The sequence below is a fragment of the Phallusia mammillata genome, chromosome 4 (genome assembly GCF_965637545.1).
Source record: "Phallusia mammillata chromosome 4, kaPhaMamm4.hap1.1, whole genome shotgun sequence".
Classification (NCBI taxonomy): Eukaryota; Metazoa; Chordata; class Ascidiacea; order Phlebobranchia; family Ascidiidae; genus Phallusia; species Phallusia mammillata.
Genome location: NC_137255.1, coordinates 28299201 through 28313465, shown reverse-complemented (window position 1 = coordinate 28313465; position 14265 = coordinate 28299201). Strand labels below are relative to the sequence as shown.

The 14265-nt window shown below is 34.7% G+C and overlaps 1 protein-coding gene across 2 annotated transcripts; it reads left to right on the top strand.

The window, feature by feature from the left end:
• Positions 1 to 212: 212 nt before the first annotated feature.
• Positions 213 to 2754, top strand: LOC145224507 (uncharacterized). 2 transcript variants are annotated; one of them, XM_080091022.1, is made up of 5 exons: positions 213 to 429; positions 581 to 817; positions 1348 to 1456; positions 1667 to 1716; positions 1897 to 2754. In XM_080091022.1, exons 1-5 carry the CDS (start codon positions 213 to 215, stop codon positions 2325 to 2327), a joined length of 1044 nt encoding a protein of 347 aa, XP_079947148.1. In that variant the 3' UTR covers positions 2328 to 2754. The 2 variants fall into 2 exon arrangements, 1 of the variants encoding a protein (XP_079947148.1); XR_013859671.1 differs by lacking the exons at positions 213 to 429; positions 1348 to 1456; positions 1667 to 1716; positions 1897 to 2754 and adding an exon at positions 1026 to 1111 and having other exon boundaries at positions 753 to 817.
• Positions 2755 to 14265: the final 11511 nt, after the last annotated feature.

Genomic DNA, 14265 nt, shown 5'->3' with positions numbered 1-14265 from the left:
ATTATTTTGAAGCGCATTAACACATTAATACATACATGTCATCTTATAATTGTGATAAAGACGTAACAACGAAATAAAGTTTAGATTACAATAGGCATTGATAGTTTGTCGTGATTACGAATTAAAGGGTAAAAACCTTACTATTTAATTGTTGGAAAAGCTATGGTACAGCATGTGGTACAACCAAATTCATCTTTTCTTTCAGGACAAATATGGAGTTGATAGTTGTCATGTTTGTGTCATGGTTATCTGCTTCTGCTGAAGGACGAACTTGGCATAAATACAATGGATTTCAATATTCCATCGAGATGACTCCAGTCAATTCATATGCTGAAGCAGAGATGAGATGTTCTGCGCTGCAAGCTAAATTAACATACGTTAAAACTCAAAAAGTCTTTGAATTTTTAACAAAACTAACTAATCTTACAGGTGGCAATTTTTTGTCCAAAAATGCAAAAATAGGAATATCTTTTGGCTAATTTATTAAAATTTGGCGCCTTAAACAAAATATCACAGACAAGAAAGAGCTCTTGTTTTTCAAGTTCTTAAATAAATGAACCATTGACTTTGTTTCCATCAGATGTCCCTTACTCGCTGTATATCGGCGCGAAAAGAGTCGGTGCTTACAAGTTTAAATGGAATGATGGAACAGAAGTTGCAGTTCCAAGCTCCATGTGGGGCTATAATCAACCAAATAATGTAAGGGGCACTGAGGATTGCATAACAATGGGATTTTATCTTGTTCCTTCTCACAAACTTTATGATGTAGACTGCACAAGTTACAATTCGAGATACATTTGCCGGAAAAATGTCTCAGGTAAACAAACGACGGTCATGGTAGGTTGTGGAAAAATGCTGGAATGACACTTCTCCAAAGCTCTAAACCTATATTTTCTGAGTTGTTTACAGCAAAATAAACCTATCATAAAGATATAGTAAGCTACAATCAGAAAGTGTTTTACAAATGACGAAATTAAAGTGGTTTGGTTTATCCTGAGAACAATATAAATTTGTTTTGATGACAGACGCGACATCATTACCATCTACCAAGTTAACCAGTCCCTCTACGTTTCCATCCACTCACTCAACCATTTTACCCCTGTCCACTTTTACCTTTGCTTCTAGAAGTTCGGTTACCATCAACACAACACAAGGCAAGCAGAAATAAACTTAAAAAGCATTGTCAGATCAAAAATAAATCAAAACTAGTATTTACAGATATTCACGTATTCACAGGGTATGAGTAAACAAACATTGTTTTTTTAAGGTTTGCTTCAACCAAATGTAACACGATTTAACCAAATCTATCGGGCTAACCAGAATTAAATTTATTTACTGATTTTACAGCAGTAGCGAATGGCAACACAGCAATTATTGCTTCAGCAATAAGCGGATGCGTCATATTAGTCATAATCTGTATCGTCATTTTCTTTGTTACGTCACGCAAGAAGAAAAGGTAACAACACAACGTTTTTTACGTAATTGAAAAATATTTTGAAAGAACAAACAGCGTTAGCAAACAAGTAGTACAATAACAAATATAAGTTGAAGATTTTAAATAAATGTTTAAGATTTCAAAACTTTCTGACTCACAATTGTTACGTGCGCTGATGCATCTTTGTCTTTAAACGTCTTACGGGAAGTAATTTGCCTTTAACTTTCACAGGGGAAACAAACCCCTAAAGGAAGTAGTGGTGGCTGAATACAATACAGGAGGTAGGAAAATATGTAATATTCTGATATTAGTTACAATCATTATTTGTGTTAACATGTCAGTGATCTTTCCTGACGTAGTTCTTTTTTACTCAAATTCCTCATTATTAATTTGAAAAAGTGATTTTTCAGTTTACGGAACCAAAATGATTAAACAAGATAAAATTAATGTTGTCAAAGCAGGTGACAATTTTGAGCCCGAAGAAACGTACAACATTCCTCAAATTGAAGAAAACAGTTTCGCCAACCATTCAACACAACGGCTTTCACTTCACCAAATCCATGACAACCATTATGACGAAATCCAGCAACCTCGACAAGAACACTTTGACGATGTTGCACAGCCAGTTGCGGGAAGCAGCGATGTCTATGCTCAGGTCAGAAAGTCGAAAGGATCAACAAAGGTTCACGACAATGGACAACAATCACATGTTCGAAAATACGATCACAATCAATTAAATGAAGTCAGTTACGACACTTTGCAACTATCTCAACATGTGGAAATCCACGATCCATTTGCAAGTGACAGCAATCCATCTAACATCTATGATAACAGACAGGGGCCTAATGACGAATCGGATTCAGCCTATGACGAATTACGACGTCACAAATGAACAAAAAAATGAAGTTTGACTCAAATCTGTAGATTAAGATTTTTTGTGGAACTATTATGTACATTTGTAGTAACTAACTTCCATGTATTTTTGAAAAGTTTTCGCCGTATTTGCTTGTATATTTTGGGTCAAAGTAACAGTTGTTTCACTTCAGTGCATTGCAGTCTGTTTTTTACGATTCAGAACGAGTGTGGAACCCGGTGTTTTTTATTATACCGGTGTGGCGACAACTAGGCGTTTTTCACAACTGCGTTATTTAGCCATGCGTAACCGAACCGCACAATACGTCACGTGCCTTTTTCTGTTTGCAACCTGTCCTATCTCGCCTTTTCTGTGGTGTTGTCTTTCGATATTTGAACTCGTGCAAATAAACAGCGCTACATCGGTGCATTTTTGTACTGATCTTGTTGTTTTCACAATGTATTGTCTTCGAACATAGGGTCAAATGCTTTCCCATTATATATCGCTTTTTTTTTTTTTTTTTTTTTTTCACGGGGTTCGAACCCAGGACTCTCCCGGGGACGAATCCCGATCAGGTTTTTTATGTCTGTATATGGGTCAGGCGCGCAAGACCATTCGGCCAAGTTCCTGCCCCCATTATATATCGCTTAAAATCTGTTTCTCGCAAACTTATCTCCCGCGACATCAAGTGGTCGAACATGTGTTTGTTCTAAATTAGTGGCACAAACTGCGGCTGTTGATGCTAATTTTTTGGCGAGCTTGGCTCATGTCAATAAAACATGTGTATATACAAATTTTTGTTTTGATAAAAATCTATAACTAATGTGGCTGCAATTTTTTTTAATGTAGAACAGATCGTGTCCCGATTTAGAAGAGTAGACGTGCATTAAGCTTATCCGTATTTGTACTTAACAGTTTTCCATTTGGTGTTGAAGTGTTCTACCTAAAGCGCACTTTGTGTCGCGCAACAAGTTTAATGAAGTTGTTACGTGTTGCATTCTTGGGCAAGCACTTTGACACAAAATTTTGCTGCTAATTACTTCCAGTGCTGTCCCTGGAGTATCAACAATCAGTGAACGCCTCGTTTTATGTGATGCTCTTTTTTCTTAGTTGGAAACTTTAAAGCCTTCTTCCTTCGCAAGTTTATTTGGAAATCGTTAGTATTTGGCAGAAGCCTAGTTCTTGTTTAACGTTTTTAGAGGTTGACTTAATATCAAAACCAGCTTGAAAGATTTTTTAGTTTTGTGTTTTGAACCATCAAAGCAGTTTAAAAGCGTGCTTAATGTCAGTCTTTTTGTAGTAAAGTCTTACTTCAGTATTTTAGGACTTTGTTATATTAATCATGATTTGCAAACAAAACATTTTTCTAGGTTTGGCTTCTTCCTTTTACATCGGTGCTAAGAGGAAAAACGGTACTGAACAGTTTCAGTGACATGAGGGAGGCAAATTGGAAACATTTACTTTTCAATAAGGCTTGAAGAGTAACCTGGCAAAAAAAGGTAAAAAAATGGGTTAAAGAAAATTTTGGGTGAAAATGGATGAAACTCGTTTCAGATTTAAAAACATTCCGTGCTATCGACATTTGGCGCGATTGTTTTGTCAAACAAAATCTGATAGTGCAAGTAAGTTTTATTTTATGACAATAAAAGCATAGTAACCTAGATTTATTTTACAAACAGAAACGTTTTTGTTACGAATGGGAGCTAAAGGACTAGCACATAAGTATTTACCGTCAGTTCTGTCATGTAAATTTGGCTGCAAATTAAGCTGACTGGCAGCCAAATATTACCGCAATGTTATAGAACTACTGACTTGCTTTATCAAGTTACTTTTAAAACATACCGCCATTGTGTCAAAATTTTAAAAAAATTCCAAATTAGCATATCTTTTGATTTATGTAACTACGGTGGCTGTAGTAAATATTTTTGACACAAGTGGGGCCTAATGTGTAATATCGTAGATATGTTCTCATTCTGTGCCATATTTTTCTATTGTTGCTTTGTCCATTTTAAGCACACATTATCGTGATTTCAAAGCAAACATTTCACAGTGTCTCCAATTTTAACCTTCTCTTTTATCAATTTGAAAAGATGAAAAACAAGTGTTATAGAAACAAATCAACAAAAAAATGTACAACGGGTGACATGCGAAATATTTCCGTATATATTTTATTTATATTTTTTGTTTTGGTATTTCGTTCCTGTCTAATCGGACCAGAATTTGTTTATTTTCATTTAGTATAACTTACGGTTTTGTTCGTAGATGAAACACTGCCCAAATGCGCGATAGATGACACATACCACAACTGTGCAACGAGTTAACAAATACAGTGGATTTAAAACTACCAATTTTAAACGCAACAACTTATCTGCTAACAATGTGTTAAGTACACTTACTGTGTTACATAAGGGCATAGATAAAATTCCGCGACCACATACGTGCAATGGCTTAGCTCGTACAGTCTGAATAATAATAAGCACCAACGGAAACAAAAGATAGATTGTAAGAAATGGGCGCAGTGGTTTAGTAAACAACGATGGCTAATTCTTAGTGTGTCCGCTAACACAAACCCACAGAAGAGTACTGATGGCTAACGTTTTTCGGTTTTTGGACCAAGTCTGATCTGGTTGTATGCATCTGCCAGATTTATTTTGGAAATACCACGCCCCTCAAGTTGCTGCATTAGATCGGTAACAGTAGTGGCTGACGGTGAGTGTCGTGTTGAGAATTGACGGCCACTGAGTAATCACCGCAAACCCGAACTTGGTAATGTTGTAGTTGGTACAGATTTTAAATTTAATAACTCTTGTAATGTAAATTTAATAACTCTTGTAATGTAAATTTAATAACTCTTGTAATGTAAATTTAATAACTCTTGTAATGTAAATTTAATAACTCTTGTAATGTCTTGTAATGTTGTAAGGTAAGTAGATCGCATTCTGTTTTTGTACTTTTTGTATCGGTATTTTCCGTTGATTAAAGTGCAAGCTACCGTCATACATTAAGTGAATTCAAGAATATTGAAATGTTATTCAAATTAAATGCCATGTACTGTGGACACAAATATATCACCCCTAGATAATCTATTAATAAAAAGTGAACTGTCCAAACTATAAGTCGCCATAAATAAGCTAGACAGTCCTAGAACTGATTTACGAAGTGAGCACTTTTTTTTTCAATGTTGGGATTTTGAATCAGGTTTTAAGTTTTCCTGGTCTGGAGTTTCTGCAAATAGTTCTGGGTGATTATTTTTTGCAGAAAATAATCTAAACCACTTTATATAGTACTTTAAGCAGCTTTCCTAGATATATGTTAGCAAACAATGTTTAGCCGGAGTCAAGAATTTACATTCTTCTTTTTTAGATACCTTTTTGAGTGTTTAGAGTTGCTAAATATTATGCTAATATGACATTTGTAGTTATTCCATCGAAATGACTCCAGTCTCCTCATATGCTAAAGCAGAGATGAAATGTTCTGCGTTGCAAGCTAATGTGGCTAATGTCAAAACTATCGAAATCAAAAACTTTTTAAAAAGACATTTTGTCCGAGCAACTAGGAATTTCAGTTTATTTACCTTAATAGATTTTTGTCGTACGTATTTAATACTATTGTTTTCTATGATTGGCGGCAAAACATAAGTTCCGATATCTTTGAAAAAGAATCGATCGGCGCCGTTAATAAAGACTGTGTTTTTTCTCGAAACTATCGTATCTGCTTACAGCTTACTTATTATTCTAAATCTTTGTTTTGGGCCGTTTAACAAATATATAACTAGTTTTTTCACAAACTATCAATACCCGATTGTGCCACATCCTCTTCGGTGTAGGAAATATAACAAACAAAATTAAATCTCAAATGTCATTTTATAGAACCCTTCTACTAAGTGTATATTGGTGCACACAGAATTGGAAACACTGATCAGTTTCAATGGAATGACGGAAGCGATGTTTTAGTTTCAGCTAATGCGTGGGGAATTTCGCAACTAAATAACTACCGCGAACAAGAGAATTGTGTTGTCATGTTGTATGTAACCACTCCGTAGTTTATGTGTTACAAATGGTTTGGTATGGGTTGTACAACATACAGTGCCGGTTACATTTGCCAAAAGCTTATTTTTGGTGAAAAAATGTTATTTATTTGAATAAAAAAAGTTTTGATAGGAGCTTGCAACTGATTGATGCTTGCTAAAAATACCTGACTGTAACCGTATATGTTTGTTACAGCAACCACCAAACCAGACAATACCACAGTAACACCATTTACCAAGTCAAAAAGTACTACTATATTAACGTTTACTAAACCAACCACTACAACCATTTCACAAGCTACCAAACCAACTGCTAAAACTATATTATCTTCTACCAAACCAACTGCTAAAACTATATTATCTTCTATCAAACCAACGGCTACAACTATACCATCTATCGAATTATCATCAATCGAAGCAATTATAAACACCACATTACCATTTATTGATTCGACTGCCACCACAAGCATATCAACTAATCACACAAGAAAAGGTAAGAAACCGGCCAGTTCATACTTATGGTAGTATAATCAAAATTGGGTTTATTAGGTACAACAATGTTTGACAAAATAATCATCTCTGTGTGCGGAGTAATTGCCTTCGTCATAATCTGCTTTGCTACAGCAAATGTTACGTTGCTGGAACGTAAAAGAAGGTAAAGTTTTGTTTTCAACTGCATGCTTTGGTATTTAAGAGTTCAGACCCTAATTTTAAAATATGTTAAGAGTGCAAGTGGAAGAACAATCCGAGCTGGTACATGGAATAAGTTAAAGCTCCCAATCGAATAAGTCAACAATAAAATCAGTGTAAATGAGGAAGAAAAATGTAAATTTTACTCTTGATCCAAGACCTTGTTTACAAAATACTAATATAGAGCTGATACCACTATTATTGTCAACTATTTCAACTTTACTTTTGTAGAAATGCAGCATCAGACAGATATGCAAATGAGAGTGTCCACGTCTATACCAGTAGGTGTTCCGATTTTAAGCAAGATAAATTTTCACTTACAGCTAACAAATGTCAGTCAACAATCTTGTTTTTTAATAGTTGGAAATCGTCAAATCACAGAAACACACAACAATCCAACAATGTTTGTCTCCCTACGACCAACCGCATCACAAAAACAATCAGCTGATGAAGTCAAATCATGTGATGTCACACAAGGTTCGTATTTACAGGCATATTACTGCCATCATGAAACTGTGTAGGCTCAATTTAACAACTTACATCATTACAACAACCTATCGTATGAAGGAGGTATGTGCCTTTATAGCTTTATGGATACTGCTATTTCATAAATAAGTACAGTGTTGTGTCGCCTGGCCATTACAGCATCTCCAATCTTGGTTCGCATTGTTGCTTGGCCATTTATGTTTTCTGGCAAAATTGGACAAATGTCTGAAATAAAACATTAACCGAAATGATCACCGACGACTTTTTAGCTTCCATGGAAGCTGGAAGTTTGCTGCTTTGTGATAGGTTCTGGCAGACAAAACGTTAGCAAAAAGTCCTGTTTGACAACTCGAGTAACTTGTACAGTATTACTTAAATTCAATAAAAGCTTATTTAATATGACAAAAAATAACCTGATTTTGGTTAAACGCTTTTGCCAGGAAGGTCAGAAAGTTGAAACAATCTACAAAGGTTAACGACAATGGAGAACAATGACATGTTCTAAAATGCGATCACAATCAATTGAATAAAGTCAGTTACGAAACTTTGCAACTATCTCAACATGTGGAAGTCCACAATCAATTTGCAAGCGGCAGCAATCCAACTAATATCTATGATAATAGACATGGGGTTAACGACGAATCGGATTCACCCTACGATAAACTACGACGTGACAAATAAACAAACCAAACTGTATATAGTTTAAAAACTTATGATTAGAATTTTGCCTGTTGAGTCTGTCTGTCCATTTCTTATGTATGGTAGAAACATTGCAAAATTGACGCACTATTTGCCCGAGATATCTTAACTAAACCTATCATTTTTGCTACGTGTGTTTAAACTTCTCGAAGGTATGTCTCGCGATTTGATTTTTATACTCTTTTTTTACCAATTATGTATTTTGGGGAAGGGCATTTCAAAGTACAAATCCTAGTCAGTGTTTTTTGTGCCTGTACACGTGCCAATATCCTTTAGCAAACATGTTTTCGTGAACTGTTTTTTTTAATATCGTTTACATATTGTTATTTTGGTAACAAGCATGTAATTACCAGTAAATACAAATATTGAATTGTTATATAATTAACATCTTAGATACAATGTAGCTGTGAGTGTAAGTAAAGTATAATATCTACTTACAAATGTTCTGAGTTTTGCAATACTCCAAGGTCAATTTAGGGTTGAAACTAATCTGTCTTGAGAATATTCAAATTTTAGCCATAAACTTTTGCACTCATTTAAAAATCATGTACACACGTTATTCAAATTTTAGCCATAAACTTTTGCACTCATATAAAAATCATGTACACACGTTATTCAAATTTTAGCCATAAACTTTTGCACTTAATTCAAACTCATGTTCACATTTTCTGTTTTGACTTTCCGCCTGTTGGTTACTGATTATACCCACTGGTAATTTTTATTTAATGCATACTGCTTTATCTTACATAGAAGTACTGCCGCAAAGCTATTATTATTAAGTTACATGGTATACTTTTGTCCAAAATGGTATGGAAAATAGAAACTGTGCACGTATTTGTGATAAAATACGTAGTTGATTTTTATGTTTGTTTACACATTAATAGTTGCGTAATAAACCTGTAATCAGTACAGACAAGGCACAAAAACGATGAAAACTTTGGCCTGTCAGAAAGGCAATGCATAAGTCACGGATATTTTTATGTAAGTGAGGGCTTATGCAGAGTGCAGATTTATCTAAGCAAGTTTTTATTACGCTTAAACAAGTGTAGTCCTGGTACAACACAAAATTAAGAGTTTATGCAGACCAGCGATCACGCCACACTTTAAAACAAATCGTCATAAGCAAGACTGATTAGAAGCGTTTAACTAATACAATAAGCTTGATGTCCTTGTTTTTATTTAATTTGGCAAGGTAATATGATTTTTTGCAGTACATGCAGGCAGTGAAATAGAGACAACATATTTAATGTAGCTGAACAGGTTATTGTTTATACCAGTGGTCGGCAACCGCCGGACCGCGACGAGTTCGTTACCGGGCCGTAAACTGTTTCAGGTTCAATGCATTCAAAATTTTTTGCCCATGTATCCCGGGGATGACAAACAAATTTAAGCGTTTTTATTGCTGAATATTTGAAGTTTTTTGAAGACCGGTTTACGATAAAATTTTACTTTCAAAACCGGTCGGCAGTAGAAAAAAGGTTGCCAACCCGTGGGTTATACCATCAAATTTTGTCTAAAATTCAAATTCTTGTGTAAACTTAGCGACGTTGAGAATATTTAAATTATATGCAAATATATTATCATAAACTTTTAGCATCGATTAAACTTTTCTTCTTTACTTGCACGATTTGTTCAAATGTTGGTAGAATAAGGTTTGCAATTACTCTTTAGAACGTCATGAGGAGATGCACATTTTAAACAGTTGAAGTACAGTTTTAGTCAAAGAATTGTGTTTCACTTACATAGACGTAATAGAAAACTACGTTTCCCTGCTTTATTTTTATTATTTTTTCGATTTACCAAAAAGCGTTTTCTAATTACACCACTCATTAAATAGCTGAGTTTTCAAAAAAGTTGCAGGGTTACAGGTCGATAATCATGTTGAGGTTAGTTTTGTTGTACATGTTGTATTTATCTGTTTCTGCTAAAGGACAAACTTGGCATAACTTCGATGAATTTCAATATTCCATCAAAATGACTTCAGTCTCTTCATATCATGAAGCAGAGAAGAGTTGTTCTGCTTTGCGAGCTAATGTAGCTAACATCAAAACTGTGGATATAAACAATTTTTTGAAATAACTCTTGTGCGATGGAGGTAAAATTTAGTCTCGAGTTTATTTGAACGAAAGTTGCATTTCCCTTGGTTAATTTGTACATTCTGTGTATTATTCTTGTTTTCTACGATTGGCATCAAACCTTTTAGTTTCCTTAAAACAAATTTTCCCGATAGCAACTTCTTTTCTCCTTTTTTTTCAAACATAGTGTTCAGGCGTTCTACCAACATGTAAATATAGCATAGCTTTCACAGATCACCAGCAACCACTGACGCTAAAATTTTAGAACATTTCGACTGGCTGTACATTGGTGCAAAACGAATCGGAAACACAAATAAGTTTCAATGGAATGATGGAAGCGATGTGTCAGTTCCAGCAGACGTCTGGAGTCATGGCCAACCAAATAACTATGGCGGAAAAGAAGATTGTGTTTTAATATTTTATGAAAGAGAGTTTAAGCGTTTCAAATGGTTTGACACGAATTGCACTTCATCAAGTGCAGGATACATTTGCCAAAAGCTTATTCCACGTGAGCAAACTTTGTTTATTAAAAAATCTCATGACCAAAATGTGTAGTGGATAATGACATACTTCACACTAAGTAAAGGTATGGTTTTCGTTTCAAGCAAATAAAGTTGACGATTGGCTGTTTTATGTTACAGTACCAACCATACTAACCACTTCGACCATATTATCATCAATCAAAGCGACCTCTAGTAAATCATCCACAAACGCAAAATTACAACCCACTAATGTTATTACCACTAAACCAATCAACACAACGAAATCGCTATCCAGTAAAATTCCCACTACCAGATTTACTACTGCTGCTATATTTACCAAACCTGTCGCAACCACCAATTTGCCAATTGCCAAACCAACTACAACCACCATTTTACCATCTACTAAACCAATCACTACCAACTCATTCGCTAGCACCGTGTTATCATCCAATAAAATCAGCAAAACAGCGCACACCAAGTCGATCAACGCAACCAGTTACACACTTTCCACTACAATAGGCATGTGGACTACTGCCGCCACAGTGCAAGGTAGGAAAAATTACACAGTCCTTTATTGTTTTCAGCAAATTTTCTGTTGTTTGCAATTGGTTTAAAGGTTCAGACGCTGGGAAAAAAGTTCACGGGATCGTCATCATGCTTGTAGTATCAGCGTGCACTGCTTTCATTATCATAATAACATGCAAAGTGATTGTATTCATCACCGCTCAGAAACGTAGACGCAGGTACGAAGCTTTTAGCTCAATGTGAAGGCAAAACTGCAGGGCATTATATCTAGCATTTGAAAACTGCCTGCATGAAACCGATCTGTAAAAGATTGATTTTTCTCAGGTTGTAATTCTGTTTGTTCATCCTAATCTGCTTTTAATAGATCAATACAATTAAAATGAAATTATACATATATTTGCAAAAATTTTACATTAAGCAAATTAGTCGACATACACACATACATACTGTTAACCAAAAATTATTTCTAGGAACAAAATTTGGACGGGATATACAGGAAACACTCGTACAGGTAATTGCGTTGATTAGCAACTAACCTACAGCATAAATAATATGCAAAAATGTTGTGTCATGAGATTAAAACTAAACGTAGCAAACACAAATAAATTATAAACCTTAAGTTTAGGCTATTTCACTGGAACACTTTATGCGAAACAATGAAAGCCGACAAATCCCTGTTATTGCTTAGTATATCTGTAAACTTTAAAATACAAAGCGTTACTAAACAAAATATCAAAAGTTCCTATTACTTTGACATAAAAGTAAAAGATCTCAGACCTACAAGTTTACATTTTAAAGAGATTTACACTTTTGTTTTGCAGTTCATAGTCATCCTAGCTTTGTAACTCACAAGGTCTAAAACGATGGTCAACGTTTTCAAAACATTATGTCATCTACTTCTTCTCAACAAACCACAATTCCAAAATGAAACCTTGCGCGACTTCTCAAAATACGCAAACAAACAATTTGACAATTTTGTGTTATGTAACAAACTTGTTCATAGATCTTTCGAATCGGTACTTATATGAAAAGATTGCACATGTACAAGTTTACAGTGTTTCATTTTTGTCTGGATTCGTAATGTTTTGCGTTGGTTTATTTTAAGCTGATTGCTGTTGTACAAAATCGAGCTAATATTCTATAAATTACAAATCACACTTTAAACAATTTTGCGCCTTGATTTCTTGTCAAATAAGCTTATATTTGTTTTTGTCATTTCTGAAACTTTAATCAAGAAGAGATACGAAAACAAGGCTATGGTGTGAGCTTTGTAGACATTTAGGAATTAGAAACAAAGTCAGTCCAGTTTGCTATCGGAAATCTATCGGCTCAACAAGGAAGTCATTAGGCCAAGTTCTTCTTGCAACATAAATTTCACATTCTACCAGCAACATCAGGTCAAAAATGCAAAGCAATGATAAAACCTAGATCCAGCAAATAAATTGCTCAATGACGGAATCATTTAGGTTTGTAGCGTTTTGTGCCAGCTCAATTACACATGTGAATGATTTTACCCGTTTATAACGTGTTGATAAACCGGTATGACGGTTTGAGTAAATTAGTTTATAGTCATTGGATTGGTGGCGAGTAAAAAACATTGTCTATTTTTTGACACTTATCTGCTACTCTCAATTGGTCCAATACTACTGGTTGCTTTTGCGACAATGTTTGCCTGAGCTATACTTAGATGGGTTGCTTCCTTGCGTTAGCATTTTTGTATCAATTTATTTTGCTAATTACTTCCTTAAGCATTCACTTGATTGGGGCATTACTAATCAGTGGGAGTCTTGTTATATGTTAGGCGCTACTAGCCTTTTTCATGTGAATTATAAAAGCTTATTTTTGCATGTTTATTTAGAAAACTCTTGCGTTTGGCAGCTATTGGCAACAGTGGGTTAACGTTTGTTGTGTGTAGTTAGTTAATATTTGGACAGCTTACAGATTTTTCGTTTTGTGTTTAAATGAGACAAAGCAGTTTATCCGCGTTACTTAAATCGGACCTTTCGTAGCAAAGCTTTAGTTCTGTATTCCAGGTTTTCGGTAGTTTAATTATGCTTTGCAAACCAAACATTTTTTTAGGTATGGTTTCTTCTATTTTCCCGGTGCAACGAGGATAAACAAAACTGAACTGTTCTAGTGATATGGTGGAGGCAAATTGGAACCAAATTCTTCTCTGTGGCTTAAAAGACAATGAAAACGTAAAAGAGAATTGTGTTAAATGGATGAAACTTGTGCTAGATTCAAAGACATACTTTGCTATCGACATTTGGCCCAAATCATTTGTCAACAGAACTCGCCTGCTGCGAGTAAGTTTTGTTTTATCCGATTCATTTAAAATTAGAACCAACTTATGTATATCCTGGATTTTGTAGGAACGTTTGAAAAGTATTTTTCTCGACCTAAATCATTAAAGTTTCTTGGCTCTGGTTTTATTCCTGCTCTGTAGCATGTGTGGCTGAAATATCGTTAAAGGGTTTCTTTAAATTCCACTTTTCGAAATTTGCAATGTATGGCTCGTACCCCTAAATCAAACTTAATTAAATTATTAAGTGTTTTGCGGTACTGCAGAACTATTTGTTATTACAAAAAAAAAATTAACATAGTCGGCATTAAACCTAATACAAACAGATCTGTGTATAGCGTTCCACAAAAACTAATACTATAACAAAATTAGATTTATTTCACAGAAATTTCAAGATACAAGATTTCAAGATAAAAGCGTTTAGGTTGATAAGAGTGCGTATTTTGTTTCTAAATTGACAAAGAACACAAAAACAAAATATTTAAATCGAGTGTGCAAAATTTAACATCACAAAACATCCCACTCATTCAGACTAATCCGTCTCTTAACCAAGGGTTAACCGACCACTTCATAACAACAAACAGATGACGTCAACAATCTTCATGACATCATCCAAAAGCCCAAGGTGGAATACATGGAGTTTGTTTTGTAAAAATTGTCACATGTATTTTAATTACCAACATAGGTAGGA